This window comes from Oncorhynchus gorbuscha, linkage group LG16 (genome assembly GCF_021184085.1).
Source record: "Oncorhynchus gorbuscha isolate QuinsamMale2020 ecotype Even-year linkage group LG16, OgorEven_v1.0, whole genome shotgun sequence".
In the NCBI taxonomy this organism is placed as follows: domain Eukaryota; kingdom Metazoa; phylum Chordata; class Actinopteri; order Salmoniformes; family Salmonidae; genus Oncorhynchus; species Oncorhynchus gorbuscha.
In genome coordinates this window covers 34,959,572-34,983,811 of record NC_060188.1, presented here as the reverse complement: position 1 = coordinate 34,983,811, position 24,240 = coordinate 34,959,572, and the positions used below count along the sequence as shown (strand labels likewise).

The following is a 24,240-nucleotide window of genomic DNA, read 5'->3' as shown; positions in this document are numbered from 1 at the left end:
GCGCAAGTGAATGAATGAATTTGTGGTGGACTCGGGGTCCAGGTTTCCATGGAACATGAACAGGTATGGAGAAATGCTACTGGAGATAAGTGGTACATTGCAACCATACCAAAGCATGGTTAAACCTCTCTGGGATATGTGGGACGCTAACGTCAAAAGCCAGAGAAAATGCAGAGCGCCAAATTCAAATAAATTCATATAAAAACAACATTTTCATGAAATAACACATGTAAGATACCAAATTAAAACTACACATGTTGTGAATCCAGCCAACATGTCAGATTTCAAAAAGGCTTTTCGGCGAAAGCAAACGATGCTATTATCTGAGCATAGCACCATAGTAAACAAAAGAGAGAACATTTCAACCCTGCAGGCGCGACACAAACTGCAGAAATAAAAATATAAATCATGCCTTACCTTTGACGAGCTTCTTCTGTTGGCACTCCAATATGTCCCATAAACATCACAAATGGTCCTTTTGTTCGATTAATTCCGTCCATATATATCCACAATGTCCATTTATTTGGCGCGTTTGATCCAGAAAAACACCGGTTCCAACTTGTGCAAATCTCAAAAGTTCTTGTAAACTTTGCCAAAACATTTCAAACTACTTTTGTAATACAACTTTAGGTATTTTTTAAAGTAAATAATCGATAAAATTGAAGACGGGATGATCTGTGTTCAATACAGGAAGACAACAAACTCAAGCATGCTTTCTGGTCTTGCGCCTCTATCAAACATGATGTGACACTTGTTCAAGATGGCCGTACTTCTTCATTACACAAAGGAATCACCTCAACCAAGTTCTAAAGACGGGTGACATCCAGTGGAAGCGGTAGGAACTGCAAGCAAGTCCCTTAGAAATCTGGAATCCCAATGAAAACTCATTGAAAAGAGGGTGACCTCAAAAAAAAAATCTGAATGGTTTGTCCGAGGGTTTCGCCAACTACATAAGTTCTGTTATACTCACAGACATGATTCAAACAGTTTAGAAACTAGAGTGTTTTCTATCCAAATCTACTACTAATATGCATATCTTATATTCTGTGGATAAGTAACAGGCAGTTGAAATTGAGCATGCTTTTCATCCAAAATTCCAAATGATGCCCCCTATCCTAGAGAAGTTTTTAAAGTAGCAAATGGACAGTTTCTCTCAGTCTTGGAGACCTGGTCCACAGTCATGAACATTGAATCTGACCTGGGATTTTGTCATTGCTAGCAACGCAGACCAGTGTGTACTGATAGTGACAGACTTTCTGGTAAAATATGGGGCTGTCCTTGACGTGAAAAATAAAACACGTGTTTTGGGGAAGCAGATTCCCTTGATTTTCAGGGGAGTGGCAGGGGGAGTGTGTTAAGTGGTGTTGATGAATGGCACGATTATCCCCTCCAGAAGTGAAATGTTTATAACTGGTAAAGTTGAGGGTACAGTAAACAATGACAAAACTGAGGGTCTTCTTGAGCCCTTCGTTAGTCACTGATACAAGTAACCTGTTGGTAGTGTCATGGAAATTCTACACTTAAATGAATAATTATTTATTATCAGCGCGCTGGAGATGTTCCGAAACACTCAATGCACAAAGTACACATGTCGATCAGGAGCTCTCCTGGGGCAGTCTCGTTAGTTATCTTATATAGATTGCAGCCAGCTAACTGCGGTGCAGCTGAGAGCTGTAAAGGAAATGGTGGGGAGGTATGTGGGAATGTTTAGCACTGGTGATTCTGACTTGGGATGCACTAAACTAGTCCAGCATAGGATTGACACGGGACACCAGGCCTATCAAACGAGCATTGAGGCGGGTGCTTGTTCATCTGCAAGCAGAGTTTGACGAGCATTTGCAGGATATGTTAGAAAGGGGAATAGTTAACCCATCTAGCAGTCCATAGGCAACACCAGTGGTGTTAGTAAGTAAGAAGGACGGCTCAATCAGGTTCTGTGCGGATTACAGAAGGTTAAATGAGAACACTAAAATATGCTTATCTATTTCCTATGATCGATGAGACCTTGGACTTGCTTTCCGGTGCTCAGTGGTTTTCCACTTTAGACTTTGCCAGTGGTTACTGACAAGTCGAGATGCACCCTGAGGATCGTTGCAAAATGTTTTTTTATGACAATTAGAGGACTTTTCGAGTTTAGATAATGGGGTTTGTGTTGACAAATGCTCCAAGCAGTTTCCAGCGTCTCATGGACCTGGTTTTGGCTGATTTACAGTGGACAACATGTTTGGTGTACTTAGACGACATCATAGTGTTTGGTCGTACATTCCAAGAGCATGTGAAGTGTTTAGACAAGGTTTGGATCATGCAGGACTTAAGGAGAAGCCATCTAAGTGCCATTTGTTCAGGTCACAGGTGAGCTACCTGGGACACATCATCTCGGCTGATAGTGTCGACTGACCCCATGAAAACAGAGACAGAATCTTTTTACGCCTGGCGTCATACTACAGGAGGTTCATACCAGATTTTGCAGCTATGGCGGAGCCTTTGTACAGTTTGACAGATAAGGGGAAAATGTTTGAGTGTAACGCAGCGTATGAAGTTGACTTTAACCAATTAAATTCCAAGTTTACCACATCCCCCATACTTGCTTTCCCTGGCCCAAATCTAGATTTCATAATGGATACTGACGCATGTGACACAGGCATAGGGGCAGTCAGCTCCTAGAAACACGAGGGTAGAGAGAGAGAGAGTAGTAAGCACATGCCAGTCGGTCACTGTCAAAACAGGAGAGGAAGTCTTCACCTACCAAGAAGGAGCTTCTTGCTGTGGTAGTGTTTCTTAAACATTTCAGACAGTTTTTGCTGGGGAGGAAATGTATAATGAGAACTGATCACAGCTCACTGAGGTGGCTGAGTAACTTCAAACAACCTGAGGGACAGTTGGCTAGATGGTTGGAGAAACTGGATCAGTTTGACAATGATATTGTCCACAGGCCAGAGAGACTGCACAGTAATGCAGATGGTGTGTCACACAACACACACAGACAGAGAGTGTAGACACAGCTGACTCACAGGAGGCCACTGCCTCCTGTAGGCTATGTGAGTCATACATAGCCTACAAGCCACTGATGCAGACCATCTACATTTTAAAAGTCTAATTAATCCATGTAATATAGCCTACACCTTCACAATAAATACCATTATTTCAGAAGAAAAGAATAGCGTACTTTGAGTGGTCCTAATGTGGTTATGCCACACACCTGTGGGCTACACTAGTTAATTTAGCAAACAAGATTTGCTTAGAATTCATGTGGCATTCTTTTATAGTATGACGAAAACAATTGAACAAATATTTTCTCCAAACGATTTGAGAGAGTGCGCACATACGGCTATTCTGTGTTGAGCGGTTAACAAAGAAATAGGTTGTCACGTGAGATGATGCTGGAGAGACGAAGCAGGTACGGGGAGTAAAACATTTAATAAAGACGGACATGGAATGAGACAGGAACAGCGTCAGCAAACTAATAAGAAAGACCAAAAACAATACAATGCAGCAGCAGGTAACAGAGCTGGGGAACTGACAAATATAGGGGAGGAAATTAACAGGTGATAAGTGAGTCCAGGTGAGTCCAATAACGCTGATGCACGTGACGAGGGAAGGCAGGTGTGCGTGATGCAAGGCAACCTGGCACCCTCTAGCGCCAGGGGGAGGGAAGAGCGGGAGCAGACATGACAGTACCCCCCATCCCCCTCTTGGGGCGCCACCCAGTGTCCCACCTGGGCGAACCGGCGGAGACATGGGCGCTGGGCAAGCCGGTTGGGGCGTGGAAGCCCGACGAACCGGCAGGAGCGTGAGAGCCTGGCAAGCCAGCTGAGGCATGGGAGCCTGACGATCCGGCTGAGGCAAGACGTCTGTCGATCCCGCTGCAGAGAGAGAGAGAGCCCGATGATCCGGTGGAGAGTGACGTGGGATGGGAAGCCGCCGAGTCAACCGAGGCAAGGAAACCTCTCGAGCCAGCCAGGGCGTGGAAGCCCGACAGACTGGCTTAGGCAACCCCGGTTCCATCGGCAGCGGAATCCACCCCGACGTCACCACAAAACTCCTGGACCGGCTGGGCGAACAAGAACTGACGATCCGGCTGAGGCCCAACGTGGGATGGGCGCCATCTGAGCCAACCAGGGCAAGGAACTCTCGAGCCAGCTAGGGCATGGAAGCCCGACGAGCTGGCTAGGCACCCCCGGTTCCATCGGTGGTGACCCAGATGCCACCGATGCCACCATACCAACCGGAACGCCAGTACTCTTGCTTTGTATGTAGGCTACTGCATTCTGTCACATGAGATAACGCTGGAGAGACGAAGCAGGTACGGGGAGTAAAATGGACATGGAACGAGACAGGAACAGCGTCAGCAAACTAATACGAAAGAAAAAAACAATACAGTGCAGCAGCGGGAAACAGAGGGAGGAAATTAACAGGTGATAAGTGAGTCCAGGTGAGTCCAATAACGCTGATGCACATGACGAGGGAAGGCAGGTGTTCGTGATGGATGGCAGGAGTGCGTGATGCAGGACAACCTGGTGCCCTCAAGCACCAGGGGGAGGAAAGAGCGGGATCAGACATGACATAGGAACTCCTAATATGCTTAATTTAGAGTTATTAATGTAACTTTAGTTGTTCTACAAACATTGGGCTTTGTTTTGATTTTTAAGACTTGAAAAAAGTCACTTGAATGGCATGAGCTCTGCTTTGTTTTTTTTTGCGCAGGCTGTAAACACTCCAATAGTCTCTCATTCACAATTTGACAAGCACTTGATAATGCCTCAAATTTCACGGGGGCATCGCCTTTGTTGTCGTAATGCACCCTATAAAAAATACATGCTTTTTGCGGCCTGGAGTGATGCATTGTGCCCTTCTCCCTGAGTGCTGCGCAATCCGAAGTGCCTCTCACTCAAATGGCTCTCCGACACGTGATCAGGTCTTTCTCACAGGCTACAAGTGAAGACAGACACACCGGGGACACAACTGTGCACGTCCTTATCCAATTCCGAGGTGCATATTGAAGATACTGGAAGAACTGTCTATCATTTACTTATCGTCAGCCAACAAGATGAGTAGGTCTAACGTACAGCAAAAGCACTAGCCTACTGTCCCCCATAGTACAAAAGTTGACCCTATTGTGCGATAAATAAATATTCCAAACATAGTCTGGGACAGTTGTGGGGTTCAATAGATCCCAAATTAATAAAGCCACAAGCATTTTTTTGTGGCTGACGCCACAAAACAGATCAGAACGTTTAGATAAACTATTAGGCTATTTCTTCACATTATAAGCGCAGCAATGCACACACGGCAGTAGGCTATAAGCGTGAACGTTCCATTAGCGAGAGAACACCATTATCAAAAGTGACCTCAAATGAGATTATGCACGTAATGCTTTCATTATAAAGTTGCATTTTTATGGTGAAAATGATCTTTCCCTGACTTGAAACTCATGCCCTGCTTATGTAAGTCAGTTAGGCTTTAAACCCCTTGTAAAGCGGATTAATGTGGTTAATTTTAAGAAGTTATTTGGCCACATATAGGCCTATGGGCTAGGTGTGCGAATATGAATCTAAAAAGTTTAGGGGAAAAATGCAGTCTCTTATGCTGGGCATCATTCAAGTGATAATATATCATTCATATAACAACACAGGGCGAGATCCAGATGCAGACACAGGAGGCAGATGGTCAGAGTCTCTGATATTTATTAGAATACAAGGGGCAGGCAGGTCGAGGACAGGCAGAAGTTCCTTAACCAGGTCAGGCGGGATCAGTGTCAGGGCAGGCAGAACAGGTCGGAACAGGGAGGGCTAAAAAACAGAAACACGCTGGTAGGCTTGACAAAACAAGACAAACTGGCAACAGACAAACAGAGAACACAGGTATAAATACACTGAGGATAATGGGGAAGATGGGCAACAACTGGAGGGGGTGGAGACGAGCACAAAGGCAGGTGAAACGGATCAGGGTGGAGAGGAAACAAGCACAAAGACAGGTGAAACAGATTAGGGTGGAGACAAGCCCAATAGTCACTCAACTGCAAAAGGTCCTGCAAAGACAGGTGAAACAGATCAGGGTGTGACATCACAAGTGATAGGCTAATATTGTCACCCAACAGACTATTCTTGATTTAATATTTACATATACTAAATAATATATGTGTGAAATTGGTTTTGATTTAGAATGGACCATTATCATGCACCTGTCTCAACAGGGTCGGTGGGAAAAATATGCACGTTAATAGCAAATGGCATTTTTTATGACATCACAAAATAACAACCAAAATGACATTAATGTTCTTTAGATCACCTCTGACCATTCCCCACGTTCTATGTTCGAAATATTGTTCCAGTATTCGCTTTAGAACGTATTAGAGTTTCGGCGGGAAAAGTCTGTTGAAACATTGGCACATTCCTTTAATGAATTTGGAGAGGGAGACCTGAATCTTCTACCTTGATTTACAACAGGGCGCGAGTTAACCCCCATCAGTTTCCTCCTCCCCCTTCTGCGGGTGAGAGGGCATGTGGTTGCAGTCATTCATTGCAAACCTGATCTGACCTATTTGGATCTGAACAGAACAGTCATGACAAAATAAACAATGTGCTTAATATTAGGAAAGTTGAGAAAAACATATAGTAGGCCTAGTCTATAGAAAGCTGAATGGATCCTCCTTTTTTTAGTAGGGGCTATCACTCTGTTTTTTCGCGCAGTTGCATAGCCTATAGAAATATTGCACAACGTGAGCTCATGGGCTCTCATTAAGTGTTTGATTAGATTTTTGAATACATTTGCATTGATGTCAGAGTGATTAGAGGGACAATAGATTGCTGAGTACCAAGCAGTTAGCAGGTTTGATCAGCAGCATCAGAGCTTGGAGAAGCCTAATTACCGTGACTAAACAGTCACATGGAATTTGACTGCCTTCATGACTCGTGACCGCCGGTGTGGCGGTAATACGGTCACCGCAACAGCCCTAGTTGCACCAGATGAGCTCGTACATAGATACTTACCTTCCGTCTGGCCACTCTACCATAAAGGCTTGATTGGTGGAGTGCTGCAGAGATGGTTGTTCTTCTGGAATGTTCTCCGATCTCCACAGGGGTATGCTGGAGCTCTGTCAGAGTGACCATCAGGTTCTTGGTCACCTCCCTGACCAAGGCACTTCTCCCCCAATTGCTCAGTTTGGCCCGGGCGGCCAGCTCTAGGAAGGGTCTTGGTGGTTCCAAACATATTCCATTTAAGAATGATGGAGGCCACTGTGTTCTTGGGGACTTTCAATGCTGCAAAAACAATGTTGGTAACCCTTCCCCAGATCACAATCCTGTCTCAGAGCTCTATGGACAATTCTTTCGACCTCATGGTCTGGTTTTTGCTCTGACACCCTCTGTCAACTTGCGACCTTATATGGACAGGTGTTTTCCTTTCCAAATCATGTACAATCAATTTAATTTACCACAGGTGAAGGATGATCAATGGAAACAGGATGCATCTGAGCTCAATTTCAAGTCTCATAGCAAAGGGTCTCAAAACGTTGAGTTTGTTGAATTTTTATAAATTTGCCAACATTTCTTAACCTGTTTTTGCTTTGTCATTATGGGCTATTGTGTGTAGATTGATGAGGAAAAGTTTTTATTTTATCCATTGTAGAATAAGGCTGTAAAGTAACAAAATGTGGAAAAAGTTGCACAATAGGTTACCTTTCGGGGTAAGCTCCGCCCCATCTATCTTTCAGAGGATTATGGAAAATCTGATGAAGGATCTTGATTGGATGGAATGAAAAGGAGCACCCGAGGAACCTGCGAAAGGTCCTGCAACGTCCTCAGGAGAACGGACTCCAAGTGAAACACAGAGAAAATCAAAGCTATCCAGGGGGCACCTGCGCCTACAAACGTGTTGGAGCTGAGGGCCTTTCTGGGTCTTGTTAACTACTATTGGCGTTTTGTGCCACAGCAGAGCACAGTTCTAGCGCCACTGTACAGGTTGCTGGAAGACCAAGTGACTTGGCGTTGAAAACAACCGGAACAGGATACCTTCAACAAATGAAAAGAACTGTTAATGAGTGATCAGGTCTTAGTCCACTGTGACTCAAAACTACCCACTGGGCACACACTGGTTGAATCAACGTTGTTTTCACGTCATTTCAATGAAATTACATTGAGTCAACATGGAATAGACATTGAATTGACATCTGTGCCACGTGAGTACCTCTTTCTATGGCTTGTGACGCATTGTACAGTATTGAATCCATCATCCAGCACATTATGCCAAATAGAGATGCCCCAGCTGAGAAGAAATGCTCACAGATTGAAAAGGAAGCCTTGGGACTAATCTAAGGACTAAAAAACTTCCATCAGTATCTGTGGGGGAAACAATTTAACTTATTGACTGATCACAAACCCTTACTTACCATGTTTGGGAAGCACAAGAGCCTCCCTATGATTGCATCCAGCGGTAGGCCAACATTTTGTCAGCGTATGACTACTACCTGAGACCAGTAATGCCGGAACTGTGTCAGCTCACATTCACGCACTGCTAACAGAGCACTTTGACGCAGTACTGCTGAATGCTACACAAATAGCCAGGGCAACACACATGGAGGGGGAGCTCTCAAAGGTCTACAAATATATCATGGAGAGTTGGCTTGAACAGGTTGAAGTAAATTTGAAATTCTACACACAGAGGAACGAGGGTGTTTCTTATGGGGCAATACACACAGGACACCAGGACATTGTACAAACGAAACCACTTGCTCGCAAATACTTTATGTCAGGTGGCCAAAACGATATAGAGAAGTGGACCCGGTCTGCAAGGAGTGTGAAATACCATGACAGGTTTTGTTGCATCCATGGGAGTTCCATGGTGAGTGTTAAATGTTTACACAGACTTTGCAAGCCCATGTCTATGATAGTGGTTGACGCACACTCTAAACGGTTAGAAGTGTTCAGAATGTCCCAAATCACTTCACATGCTACCATAACCAGACTGAGAAGTTGTTCTCATCATTCGGGTTACCTGAGAAAATCGTAACGGACAATGCGAAGACTTCCAGACGTTTGTGAGGTAGAACGGAATCCTGCCCTCCACCAGCACGCATGGACACCCAGCTTCAAAAGGGCTGGCAGAGAGGTATGTTCAGACATTCAAAAATGGTTTTAATAAAGCCTGCCAGTACCATTCTGGACATAAAGGACAAGATTTCCTTGTTCTGACTGCAGTACCGCACCACAACGGACTGCACAAAAGGACAAACGCCCGCTGACCTCTTCTTGAGCAGACATGTTCGCAATGCTGTGCTTCGCAGGAAGCAGTACAAGTAAAAGTAAAACCAAATTTAAAATATTGTCACATACATCGGATAGGTGCAGTGAAATGTGATGTTTTACAGGGTCAGCCATAGTAATACGACGCCCCGGGAGCAAATTAGGGTTAAGTGTCTTGCTCAAGGGCACATCGACAGATTTTGAACCTTGTCGGCTTGAGTAGTCAAACCTTTCAGTTACTGGCCCAATGCTCTAACCATGACCAACGTATAGTGGAAAGGTCATTTGGAGTGGATGATGCCGTGTACCTGTGAAATACAACGGGAGGAGGACCGAGATGGATACCTGAGTTTGTCACACAACAGACAGGTCCAGTATCTTACAAAGTGATAGGCAGAGACACTGACCGTCCACATATGACACAGGGATCAGTTGAGAGCATGAGTTGCTCCTGAAACACCATCTCTGGTGGTAACTGACTCTTTGACTGAGTCGTCTCACCTGTACAGTGTTAATTAAGGACATTTGAACGCAGACACACAAAGCCTGCGTTGCTCTCACAGGGTCATCAGACCACCCCAGCATTACAGCCCTTAAAGACTTTTACACACACGCATTCACACTGACGAGGCTGAAAAAAAAGAGAAAGAATTGTTATGCTGTGAAAAGATTCTTTCTCTTTTTTTTCAGCCTCATCAGTTGTATTTCACAGGTACACGGCATCATCCACTCCAGGACTGTTTTGCAAGCACATACTGGAAAATGTTCCGGGATTCCTCCGATGGCATTGAGGAGTGCACCACATCAGTCACTGGCTTCATCAATAAGTGCATCGATGACATCATCCCCACAATGACCATACATACATACCCCAACCAGAAGCCATGGATTACAGGCAACATCCGCACTGAGCTAAAGGCTAGAGCTACTGCTTTCAAGGAGCGGGACTCAAACCCGAAAACGTATAAGAAATCCCACTATGCCCTCCGATGACCGATCAAACAGGCAAAGCGTCAATACAGGACTAAGATCGAATCGTACTACACCTGCTCCGACGCTCATTGGATGTGACAGGGCCTGCAACCCATTACAGACTAGAAAGGGAAGCACAGCCGAGAGCTGCCCAGTGACACGAGCCAACCAGACGAGCTAAACTACTTATATGCTCGCTTCTAGGCAAATAACACTGAAACATGCATGAGAGCACAAGCTGTTCCAGAAGACTGTGTGATCACTCTCTCCAGAGTCGATGTACGACCTTTAAAAAGGTCATCATTCACAAGGCCGCAGGGCCAGACGGATTACCAGGACGTGTACTGCAAGCAAGCATGCGCTGACCAACTAGCAAGACATTTTCAACCTCTCTCTGTCCGAGTCTGTAATACCAACATGTTTTAAGCAGACCACCATAGTCCCTGTGCCCAAGAACACTAAGGTAACCTGCCTAAATGACTACTGACCCGTAGCACTCACATATGTAGCCATGAAGTGCTTTGAAAGGCTGGTCATGGATCACATCAACATCATTATCCTAGAAACCCTACACCCACCCTAATTTGCATACCGCCCCAACAGATCCACAGATGATGCCATCTCTATTGCACTCCACACTGCCCTTTCTCACCTGGATGAAAAAAAGGACCCTGGGACGAAACACCTCCCTCTGCAACTGGATCCTGGACTTCCTGAGGAACCGCCCCCCAGGTGGTAAGTGTAGGTAACAACACAGGGGCCCCTCGGGTGCATTTTCAGTCCCTTCCTAAACTCCCTGTTCACTCATGACTGCACGGCCAGGCACAACTCCAACACATCATTATGGTTGCCGATGACACAACAGTGGTTGGCCTGATCACCAACAAAGACGAGACACCCTATAGGGAGGAGATCAGAGACCTGGCTGTGTGTTGCCAGAACAACAACCTCTCCCTCAACATGATCAAGACAAAGGAGATGATTGTGGACTACAGGTAAAATGGGCCTAGCACACCCCCATTCTCATCAACAGAGCTGTAGTGGAGCAGGTAGAGAGCTTCAAGTTCCTTGGTGTCCACATCAACAACAAACTAACATGGCCCAAGCACACCAAGACAGTCGTGACGAGGGCACAACAACACCTATTCCCCCTCAAGAGACTGAAAAGATGTGGCATGGGTCCTCTGATTCTCAAAGGTCCTACATCTGCACCATCGAGAGCATGGTAGCATCACTGTCTGGTATAGCAACTGCTCGGCCTCCGACCGCAAGGCACTACCTCCCCCCCTTTACACCGCTGCTACTCTCTGTTATTTTCATCTATGCAAAGTCACTTTAATAACTCTACCTACATGTACATATTACCTCAACTAACCGGTTCCCCGCACATTGAATCTATACCGGTACCCCCTGTGTATAGTATTGCTATTGTTATTTTACTGCTGCTCTTTAATTACTTGTTACTTTTATTTATTGTTCTTACTCATATTTTTTTCAACTGCATTGTTGATTAGGGGCTCGAAAGTAAGCATTTCACTGTAAAGTCTACACCTGTTGTATTCGGCGCATGTGACTAACACAATTTGATTTGATTTGAATCCCTCATATTACACACCAATGGTATTCACTAAGTTCATGGTTCATATTCTGAAGTGTCCTAATGGGCCACTAGATGTCTTGTGATAGATTACATAAAACCCTTGAAAGATAATTATGGTAGTTTACAGGTAAACTTAGAAAGTTTCCAGTAATATACCCTCTCTTTGCAACCCAAATCTCCTCTCATGCCCTCCCTCATCCTCCCCCACTCCAGTGTGCTCAGCTACCCCTCCCCCTCCCGGTCCCCCTCCCTCCACCCCGAACTGGTGGATCTCATCCTCACCTATGCCCTCCGTGTGTGGAGCAACCCCACCCCCCTCAACTTCCAACTTCTTCACCCCTCCCGGGACCACCCCAACCAAGAGGGGGACTTTAGAGTGTCCTTTCCCAGCTCCTACCACGAGGACGGGTACCCCTTCGATGGCAGAGGGGGCACCCTGGCTCACGCGTTCTTCCCCGGGACGGCGGACATGGCCGGGGACACCCACTTTGACAATGGGGAGAGCTGGAGTTACGGGTATGGAGGTGAGGGAGAGGCTTAGGGCGTAACACACGTAAACAGTGTGTACTGTGAACAACATAATGAGATTTGAATTGCTTTATCTTTCCCTATCTATCCATCTACCTCCTATCTATCCATCTACCTCCTTTCCTCCCAACATCTCTTACGCTCTCTCCCTTTCTCTCCCCTCCCTCCATTTCTCTCTTCATCTTTAGCTCCCCCAACCTCTGTCTCACTTTTTTTTCCCTTCATCCATTTCTGTCATTCTCCCGCTATCGGCGAATAGCCTATACCTACAGTATATGTATCATCTCAGTACTGGTACCCCTTGTATATAGCTAAGTTATTGTTACAATTTATCATTGTATTCCTTGCGTTATTATTTTCTCTTTGCATTGTTGTTTACGAAGCATGTGACAAATACAATTTTGATTTGAGATCTATTGTCTCTTTTTCTCTCCTCTCCATCTCTCTCAGATGACGTTGGCACCACTGATCTCTTCACGGTAGCAGTGCATGAGTTTGGCCACGCCCTGGGCCTCTCACATACCTCTTCCAATCCCTCCATCATGAGGCCATACTACCAGGGGACTGTGGGGGACATCCAGAGCTACACACTACCTACAGATGACAGGCTGGGAATACAGGCTATATACGGTACACACAATCACACACAGTGCACACACACATTTGAAGTCTTTGTTTGGGTCCTCAACAAAGGGAAAGACCTTAGAAAGACCCATATGCAGAGACACGGGAACACAAATGCTCAAAAATACTGAAATGGTATTTCATAGGAAAGAGAAGAAGGTCTGCCACGCATCCCACTCCGGCCCCAACCACTCCCAACCTACCTTTCCTGCCCAGTCCTCCATCCCCAAGACTAACACCACAGTGAGTGTATAACTGGACAAATACTGCAAATACTACAACTTGTTATGGTTAAGATACTATATGACAATATCATGAAAATATCATAAAGATACAGTACCCTCTCTCTACCGCCCCTTACAAACACAGCCCAGACCCTGCTCTGCCAGATCGCTGTGAGGGGAACTATGATGCCATTGCCAACATCAGAGGAGAAGTCTTCTTCTTCAAGGGTAAGAAGAACAACCATTTTTCATGTTAACTATAGAAAAATGTATGGGCTTGGGACTGTGTGGCGCCATTTTCTCTAAATGTTCTCCCACGTGGTCCAGCCCCCTAGCAATTTGAGTTTCAGCCGGTGACCTTCAGTCCCTCGCCATATGAGTGACAGCTAGTAAAATGAGAGAGAGAAATCATTTGAGTGATAGTTAGCAAGATGCATACACAGCAGAGGGAGAAAAAAACACAGGATAATTTCCTCTTGTGTACTACCTATATCCTCCCACTAGAATCCACATACTTTAATGAGGACAGCTTCTCTATCTTGGAGGGGGAAATCAATCATTTCCAAGCCCAGGGACATGCACTAGTCTGGTGTCCTAAATTCCAGAACTGGAAAGAAACCTGACACCCACAGCACACACAAACACCTATCTGGAGGAGACAGCATTTCCTCCCCCATATGCGCCCCATGGCACAATTACGACAACATAACCAACAAAAACGGGTCACAAATCCTGCAGCTCTGTCACACATAGTCAATCTTAGGCTTCGAGGGGACTCCTATGGTAGGTACACTAATAGCTCATCTCTTGGCAGTAGTACTGTAGACTACTTTATCACTGACCTCAACCTAGTCTCTCAGAGCGTTCACAGTCACTGCGTTCACTGATAACCCTATCAGATCACAGCAAAATCACAGTCTACTTGAACAGAGCAATACTCAATCATGAGGCATCAAAGCCAAATGAACTAAATAATATTAAGAAATGCTATAGCTGGAAGGAAAGTATTGTGGAAACCTACCAAAAACCAAATTGGCAACAACAAATTCAATCCCTTTTAGACAACTTCCTGGTCAAAACGTCCCACTGTAAGAGTGAAGGTGTAAAGTATATTTGACCTCTCAGCTTCCCAATCAAATCTAAAAATGTCAAACAGAAAACCGAAGAAAATGAACAACAATGACAAATGGTTTGATGATGAACTCAAAAACCTAAGAAAGAAATTGAGAAACCTATCCAACTTAAACATAGAGATGCAGAAATCCTGAGCCTACGCCTTCACGATGGTAAATCACTAAAACAATACAGAAATACACTACGGAAAAAGAACAAACAGCATGTCAGAAAGCAGCTCAATGTAATTGAAAATCCATAGTCTAACCACGTGTGGGAAAATTGGAAAACCCATTATCTATCCATAACTGATAACTTCTCCTTTCTTTTGGGTCGTAGAACAAACAGCAAAAACATATACATGATCAAATACAAATCTTAGAATCACCTATTAAAGACTACCAGAACCCACTGGATTCTCCAATTACATTGAATGAACTACAGGACAAGATATGGTATCCTCAATGAAATGATCAAATATACAGACCACAAATTCCAATTGGCTATACTTAAACTCTTTAACATCATCATTGGCTCTGGCATCTTCCCCAATATTTGGAACCAAGGACTGATCACCCCAATCCACAAAAGTGGAGACAAATGTTACCCCAATCGTTGGCAACAACAACTGCCAGAGTTACACCAGGAATGCACAATCCCTCCATCAGTGCTCAGACTGTCCGCAATAGGCTGAGAGAGGCTGGACTGAGGGCTTGTAGGCCTGTTGTAAGGCAGGTCCTCACCAGATATCAGCTGCAACAACATCGCCTATGGGCACAAACCCAACGTCGCTGGACCAGACAGGACTGGCAAAAAGTGCTCTTCACTGACGAGTTGCGGTTTTGTCTCACCAGGGGTGAGGGTCGGTTTCGCGTTTATCGTCGTAGGAATGAGCGTTATACCGAGGCCTCTACTCTGGAGCGGGATCGATTTGGAGGTAGAGGGTTCGTCATGGTCTGGGGCAGTGTGTCACAGCATCATCGGACTGAGCTTGTTGTCATTGCAGGCAATCTCAATGCTGTGCGTTACAGGGAATACTTCCTCCTCCCTCATTTGGTACCCTTCCTGCAGGCTAATCCTGACATGACTGCAAGACAGGAATGTCAGTGTTCTGCCATGGCCAGCGAAGAGCCCGGATATCAATCCCATTGAGCACGTCTGGGACCTGTTGGATCAGAGGGTGAAGGATAGGGCCATTCCCCCCAGAAATGTCTGGGAACTTGCAGGTGCCTTGGTGGAAGAGTGGGGCAACATCTTACAGCAAGAACTGGCAAGTCTGGTGCAGTCCATGAGGATGAGATGCACTGCAGTACTTAATGCAGCTGGTGGCCACACCAGATACTGACTGTTACTTTGGATTTTGACCCCCCCCTTTGTTCAGGGACACATTATTCCATTTCTGTTAGTCACTTATCTGTGGAACTTGTTCAGTTTATGTCTCAGTTGTATGAATCTTGTTATGTTCATACAAATATTTACACATATTAAGTTTGCTGAAAATAAACACATTTGACAGTGAGAGGACGCTTCCTTTTTTTGCTGAGTTTAAAATAGCTGACCCAACATTGGCTACCATGATATTCTGCAACTTATATCGGCCAATAAAGATCACAGTTCAGCAAAAATAAAGACATACCTTGAAACAAACGATGACATTAATCCAATTGGTATTTGACCATTTATTTTTGCAAAACGTGCAGTGTTGATGGAGTTGTTGTAGCTTGCTTGCTAGCTAGCTAGCCTATTCCATCCCCAAGCACCATGCTAGATCTGAGGGGGCCAGTTCGTTTTGCATGGTCTGTTTAAAAAAAAATCTACTAGCAACATAACATAACCAAAGTCTTTGGCCAATTTTGTACCTACTTACCCAATTCGCCTCCATCACCGAAGCCACCAGCAGGCCTTTCCTTTCTTGACGTCAAAGCCCAAAGTATTGTTCCTATCGGAGTTTTTGATAAATGTAAATCACATTGCGAAAATAGAAGTGTATATCATTTTTTTTGCATGAAGACTGTTTAGATAAAATACAATACATTTACTTTGTTAGATTTGTGGAACATACTGTCTATCATACTGTCTATCGTAATGTCTATCATACTGTCTATCATACTGTCTATCGTGCAACTTTTCCTTTGTCACTTATCTAAAGTCACCTGTACATTGTACACAAATACATATGCATAGTGCATACACTTACTGTATACTGTACACCCAAAACACACACTTTCCCATTCTCTCTCCCCCCAATCTGTCCTTCTCCCTTTATTGTCTCTCTCTCTCCCTCCCTCTCTCAGGTGCTTTTTTCTGGCGTGCTCAGCAGTGGGGTTCTCTGGTGTCTTTCATCCCAGCATTGATCCACAACTTCTGGGTTGGGCTCCCCCTAAGGCTGGACCGAATCGACACAGTCTATGAAAGGAGCGACGGACACATCATCTTCTTCATTGGTGGGAATATATTCAAAAATATATAATACTGCATAATGTGATATGTCACACCGTAAATATATAGTATTCTCAATTGTATATTGCTTACTGTTATGTGCTTGTGTGAGTAGTATATGAATGCCCAAATGAGTGTCTTCTATCTGTTTATGTCTGATAAATGATATATTTCAATGTGATTAATCTCTCTCTGGTTGTCCTATGTCCTCTCTACTCTCTGTGCAGGAGCCCAGTACTGGATGTTCAAAGACAGGACCTCTTTGCCTGGGTACCCACGCTCCCTAGAGGAATGGGGCATGCATACCATGGAGGGTCGGCCACTGGAGAGGGTGGAGGCGGTGTTTGTGTGGGCACACAATGGGAAAACGTACGTGTTCAGCGGAGGGGAGTTCTGGAGATTTGACGAAGGGGGGCAGGACAGGAAACTGGAGGGGGGGTACCCCAAAATGGCCTCCCTCTGGACAGGGGTGCCCTCTGACCCAGATGACATCATCAGCTGGGGAGACGGTAAGAAATACGCTAAGTTAGTGTTTGCACCTAATCACAGATCCAGGATCAGATTGGCCTTTACCCAAATCCAACCATTTTACTCAGAAATGGGCAACTGGCTACCCCCACTTTTGTAGGCCTGCGGATCCATTTGTTATTTGTTTTAGGAACTCAATTGGGGTCGCAACTTACTGTTGAGAGCTGGAACATGGAATACAAAAGGGGCTATTTCAAAATGTTGCACAATTTCTATTATGTCAGTCACTGACAGTCACTCAATTACAGTAGCCCATGTCAGCTAACATTTTTTAGATTGGTAAATTAGTCTAGTGGCCAGCTATCTAAACTTGTAGTAAGCATGGTCGAATTACCGACCTATGGCAAAATGTGTAGAATTGCAGGAAATTAGCTGTAAAACTGCTAATTATTTTCCCCGCCCCTTGGCAAAATGAGTAGAATTGCATGAAATGAGTTATGAAATTGCAAAGTCTTCTCTACGCCCCATAGCAAAATGCACCATGCTCTACCAACTGACCAATACAGGATCACACTACAGTACTCCGAGAGAAGCTTTGTGGGTCCTTAAGGCTTAGTAAAGGGAAGTTCTGTGGCACTTTTAGTACCAGTCAAATCTTTGGACACACCTACTCATTCAAGGGTTTTTCTTATTTTTTAAATATTTTATACATTGTAGAATAATAGTGAAGATATCAACACTATGAAATAACACATGGAATCATGTAGTAACCAAAAAAGTGTAAAACAAATCTAAATATATTTTTGCCTTGATGACAGCTTTGCATACTCTTGGCAATTTGTCAACCAGCGTTATGAGGAATGCTTTTCCAACAGTCTTGAAGGAGTTCCCACATATGCTGAGCACTTGTTGGCTACTTTTCCTTCACTCTGCGTTCCAACTCATACCAAACCATCTCAATTCGGTTGAGGTCTGGTGATTGTGGAGGCCAGGATGCAGCACCATCCCTCTCCTTCTTGGTCAAATAGCCCTTGTGTTTTGGGTCATTGTCATTGTCCTGTTGAAAAACAAATGATAGTCCCACTAAGTGCAAACATATGGGTTGGTGTATCACTGCAGAATGCTGTGGTGGCCATGCTGGTTAAGTGTGCCTTGAATTCTAAATAAATCACAGACATTGTCACAAGCAAAGCACAACATCACACCTCCTCCTTCATGCTTCAAGGTGGAAACCACACATGCAGAGATCATCCGTTCACTTACTCTGCGTCTCACAAAGACATGGTGTTTGGGACCATAAATCTAAAATTTGGACTCATCAGACCAAAGGACAGATTTCCACCAGTGTAATGAACATTGCTCATGTTTCTTGGCCCAAACAAGTCTCTTCTTCTTATTGGTGTCCTTTAGTAGTGGTTTCTTTGCAGCAATTCGACTCTGAACAATTGATGTTGAGATTTGTCTGTTACTTGAACTCTGTGAAGCATTTATTTGGACTGCAATTTGAGGCCCAGTTAACTCTAAAGAACTTCTCCTCTGCAGCAGAGGTAACTCTGGGTCTTCCCGTGGCAATCCTCATGAGAGGCAGGTTCATCATAGTGCTTGATTGTTTTTGCGACTGCACTTGAAGAAAGTTTCAAAGTTCTTGACATTTTCCTGAATGATCTTCTTGTCATAAAGTAATGATGGACTGTCGTTTCTCTTTGCTTATTTGAGCTGTTCTTTCTATAATATGGACTTTGTCTTTTACCAAATAGGGCTGTCTTCTGTATACCACCCTTACCTTGTCAAAACACAACTGATTGGCTCAAATGACAAGGCACACCTGTTAATTGAAATGCATTCCAGGTGACTACCTCATGAAGCTAGTTGAGAGAATGCCAAGAGTGTGCAAGGCAAAGGGTGGCTAATTTTAAGAATCTCAAATATAAAATATACAGTGGGGCAAAAAAGTATTTAGTCAGCCACCAATTCTGAAAGTTCTCCCACTTAAAAAGATTAGAGAGACCTGTAATTTTCATCATAGGTACACTTCAACTATGACAGACAAAATGAGGGGGAAAAATCCAGAAAATCACATTGTAGGATTTTTAAGGAATTTATTTGCAAATTATGGTGGAAAATAAGTATTTCATAGTTATGATGTCTTCACTATTATTCTACAATGTAGAAAATAGTAAAAATAAAGAAAAGTCCTTAAATGAGTAGTTGTGTCCAAACTTTTGACTGGTACTGTATGTGTTGTAGGACTTATCGGAAGATCCGACTGGGAAGTTTCGCTTGAATGACCCTCCAAATCGTAATTACATGTGGGAAAACAAGTACTTTTTGTTGTGACGTTTTACCTTTCAACTTTTCAATCAAAAGATGAAAATAAATCAATTTGACAATTACAAACTTAGCAATGTGAATATATCAAGTCTGACCATATTGTCAATGTTAAGAAAGCTAGCTAACTTTATTATTAGCAATGTTAGCTAGCTTATCTAGCTACCTACATTTTGTTGGTTGAATAATTGTTCCGACTTTAAAAGCACTTGAACGAAATCTTGTTGGACTTATAATTTCGCATTTCCCACAAGCACATGAATGCCCCATTCGTCACACGAATAGAATATAAATATAATATATGCAACTTTACTGAGAGTGTGATATTGGGAGATTCTCATTTGTGGAAAAGTCTGTCCTCTCCTTGACCCCACCATCCTCCTCTCCTCTGTGACCCCAAAACCGATGAGTCATGGAGGAGAGTGTCAATTTGTTTGTAAGCAAATGGAAGAGTATGCTCTCTTCCTCGATTACCTACTTCGGCAGGGGATGCACAAAGGTTTCTTCCCTGCAGCTAGCGCAGAAGTGTTTAAAAACAAATCTACCACACCCTCTCGAAGGAGAAAAGCATGCACACATTTAAAAACTATACAGTAGTTATATAACCATTTTATTTTTGGATTCATCCCCTGTAAATGTAATTTGCCTGACGACGCACGAGTGGAGGAGAGTCTAATTTCATACAAGCGCATTTCTTTCAACGTTTCCTCTTCTCGCCTCCGCTCCTAGATTACCTTTGACCTTTTTCAAAAGGAGGCGAGGAGATGAAGCGAGGAGTCGAGCAACACCAATTGAGAATCTCCCAATAGGTTTAGTTGACCACATCTCTCCTTGAAGTACACAAACCATACCACAATCACTCTCTTCCCTCTGCCCCTCAGGAGATGCTTATTTCTTCAAGGACACCTCCTACTGGGTGCTAAAGAGAGGGGGGTTGGACCAGGGAAGTATCACTCCAAAATCCACAGCAGTGGATTGGATGAAATGTAAGGTTGGTGGACCAACTCCCACCCACTTACCCAAGATGCCTCACCCTACAGGCAGAGACTGTGACCGGAGCAGAACTGTAACAATACAAGCATCTTATTGTCTAATCATAGTGTCTGTTTCTGTTTTGTTGTTATTTTCTGTTTCTGTATGTTAGTATTCACTGTTTTCAATGTTTTTTTTCTCTGTCAACTACAATGATTGGGTGAAAATTAAATGGATAAAAAGACAGACAGCAAGCAGGGTTCAGGAGTTGTGATGATTTCAGTGCTCAGAGGACTATAAGACATTTACATTGTATTTAAGTATGTCCATCTGGTCATTAGGTCTTGTGATGTACTGTATGTCACCTGATATGATGTATGTTATCTGTACACCAAGTATGCCTGTCCTTTGTTGCAAAGACAATTTCCATATGGGATATTAAATGATACTATTCTATCCTATCCCGTGTAATGCCATGATTGGTTCAATTATTATTTAGTCGTTCTGAACTTAGCTTAGGGGCACGTTCAGTTGATTGAATGTTTTGCTACATTTGCGAACAAGAACACAGAGATGTTGGTTAGGATAAGATATCGAGAAAAATGATGTAATTCAAATCAACATGTATTTGTCATATGCACAGGATACACATGGTGTACAATTAAATGCCTTCTTGCAGGTTCACCTCTTAGATTGTATTAAAAAATAATAATCAAGAAATGTAAATGAAAAAGGCTGAGATTTTTTGGGGCATAAACATATGAACACAAGATGTGTTGTGAAAATACTGAATGCAAAGTGTGTAAATGTGCCCATATAGTTTCACAAACATATGTCATGATCCAAAAGCAAATGAATCATCACTAACAAAAATGAATGATTAGCAATAATGTTGCGGGTAACATTATATAGAACTCAGCAGTGTCAATTCCCATGGAGCTGCAAATGACTGACGGCATGAGATAAACAATGCTAGAACCATTACATTCTAAACCGTCAACATGTGAGCTAACAATAGCTGAAACTTAATAGCCTAAAATTAGCTAGAGATTGGCGAAGCTAAATTCAGTTAGCATGAAGCTAGCGAACTGTGAAATACTATTTCCGTAAAAATAAACACTTTCAACACATTTTAATGTAATGTCGGAAGGGATTCAGACCCCTTCACTTTTTCCATATTTTGTTAGGTTAGAGCCTTATTCTAAAATAGATTCAATGTTTTTTTCTCTCTCATCAATCTACACACAATACCCCATAATGTATTTTTGTTGCTAATAAAATAAAATAAAATGTCACATTTACATAAGTATTCAGATCCTTTACTTAGTACTTTGTTGAAGCACCTTTGGCAGCGATGACAGCATTGAGTCTTCTTGAGTATGATTGATTCTACAAGCTTGGCACATCTTTATTTGGGGAGTTTCTCCCATTCTCTGTAGATCCTCTCAAGCTCTGTCAGGTTGGAAGGGGAGCGTCACTGCACAGTTATTTTCAGGTCTTTCCAGAGATGTTCGATTGGGTTCAAGTCCGGGTTCTGGCTGGGCCATTCAAGGACATTCAGAGGTGTCGCAAAGCCACTCCTACATTGTCTTGGCTGTGTGCTTAGGGTCGTTGTCCTGTTGGAAGGTGAACCTTCACCCCAGTCTGAGGTCCTGAGCGCACTGGAGAAAGTTTTCGTCAAGGCTCTCTGTACATTGCTCCGTTCATCTTTCCCTCGATCCTGACTAGTCTCCCAGTCCCTGCCACTGAAAAACCTCCCCACAGCATGATGCTACCACCACCATGCTTCACCATAGAGATGGTGCCAGGTTTCCTTCAGAAGTGAGACTTGGCATTCAGACAAAGAGTTCAATCTTGGTTTCATCAGACAAGAGAATCTTGTTTCTCATGGTCTGAGAGTCCTTTAGGTGCCTTTTTGGCAAACTCCAAGCGAGCTTGCATTTTACTGAGGAGTGGCTTCCATCTGGCCGCTCTACCATAATGGCCTGATTGGTGGAGTGCTGGTTGGACAACATGGTTGTCCTTCTGGAAGGTTCTCCCATCTCAACAGAGGAACTCTGGAGCTCTGTCTGAGTGACCATCGAGTTCTTGGTCACCTCCCTGACCAAGGCACTTCTCCCCCGATTGCTCAGTTTAGTCGGGCGGCCCGCTCTAGGAAGAGTCTTCCATTTAAGAATGGAGGCCACTGTGTTCTTGGGGACCTTCATTGCCGCAGACATTTTTTGGTACCCTTCCCCAGATCTGTACCAAGACACAATCCTATCTCGGAGCTCAACGGACAATTCCTTCGAACTCATGGCTTGGTTTTTGCTCTGACATCCACTGTGTGTGCCTTTCCAAATCATGTCCAATTAATTTAATTTACCACAGGTGGACTCCAATCAAGTTGTAGAAACATCTCAACGATGATCAATTGTAACAGGATGCACCTGGCGTAAATTTCGAGTCTCATAGCAAAGGGTCTGAACACTTATGTAAATTAAGTATTTTTATTTTATTTTGCAAACATTTCTCAAAAATGTAATCCATTTTAGAAAAAGTAGTCTGGATACTTTCCCAATGCACAGTATTTATGAAAAATATGTTGGATTATATTTGACTAACTACCATAGCATGCTGTCAAAATGTATTTGGGATTTATTTAACTCTGCAAGTCAGTCTCGAACAGATCCTTATTTACAATGATGGCTTACGAAAAGACAAAAGGCCTCCTGCGGGGACAGGGGCTGGGATTAAAAATATAGGACAAAACACATATCACAAGAGACACCACAACACCACATAAAGAGAGACCGAAAACAACAACAGCATGGCAGCAACACGTGACAACGACATGGAAGCAACACAACATGGCAGCAGCATAACATGGTAGCAGCACAAAACATGGTACAAACATTATTGGGCACAGACAACAGCACAAAGGGCAAGAAGGTAGAGACAACAAAACATCATGCGAAGTAGCCACAACTGTTAGTAAGAGTGTCCATGTTTGAGTCTTTGAATGAAGAGATGGAGATGAAACTGTCCAGTTTGAGTGTTTTTTTGCCACTCATTCCAGTCACTAGATACAACGAACTGAAAGACGAGCGACCGTAATCTAACATGGATAGGATGGTCCCCTAAATCAGGGTTACTTTGGCAGCTGGGTGAAAATGGAGCAATTAAGATAGAGGAAACCAAGTCTAGATTTAACCTTAGCCTGCAGCTTTGACATGTGCGGACAGAAGAACAGTGTACCGTCTAGTCAAACTCCCAAGTACTTGTATGAGGTGTCTACCTCAAGCTGTAAGCCCTCAGAGGTAGTAATCACACCAGTGGGGAAAGGGGCATTCTTCTTACCAAACCACATGACCTTTGTTTTGGAGGTGTTCAGAACAAGGTTAAGGGCAGAGAAAGCTTTGTTGCAGAGCGTTTAACACAAAATCCAGAGGGGAGAATACTATAGACATCAAGAAAGCCAGCCAGTTAATCATTGACAAGTTTTTCCAACACTGTTGATAAACAGGGAAAATAGAAATAGGCCTATAACAGTTAGGATCAACTTGATCTCCCCTTTAAATAAAGGACGTACCGTGGCTGCTTTCCAAGCAATGGGAACCTCCCCAGAGAGGAGAGAGATGTTAAAAAGGTCAGAGATAGGCTTGGTGATGATAGGGGCAGCAACCTTAAAAAAGAAAGGGTATTATCCATCTGACCCAGGTGGTTTTTTGGGGTCAAGTTTAGTTATGCATTA

At 43.6% G+C, this 24,240-nt stretch overlaps 1 protein-coding gene across 2 annotated transcripts in view; it reads left to right on the top strand.

The window, feature by feature from the left end:
* The window catches only part of mmp25a (matrix metallopeptidase 25a), a 28,281-nt gene extending 7,048 nt beyond the window's left edge, over window positions 1-21,233 (top strand). For both annotated transcript variants that reach the window (XM_046307362.1, XM_046307360.1), the window contains exons 4-10: window positions 12,025-12,335; window positions 12,790-12,969; window positions 13,110-13,206; window positions 13,333-13,415; window positions 16,595-16,744; window positions 16,967-17,248; window positions 20,417-21,233. In XM_046307362.1, coding sequence (XP_046163318.1) covers window positions 12,025-12,335; window positions 12,790-12,969; window positions 13,110-13,206; window positions 13,333-13,415; window positions 16,595-16,744; window positions 16,967-17,248; window positions 20,417-20,679 — 1,366 coding nt within the window. In that variant the 3' untranslated portion in view covers window positions 20,680-21,233. The remainder of the gene's footprint in view (window positions 1-12,024; window positions 12,336-12,789; window positions 12,970-13,109; window positions 13,207-13,332; window positions 13,416-16,594; window positions 16,745-16,966; window positions 17,249-20,416) is intronic.
* Window positions 21,234-24,240: the final 3,007 nt, after the last annotated feature.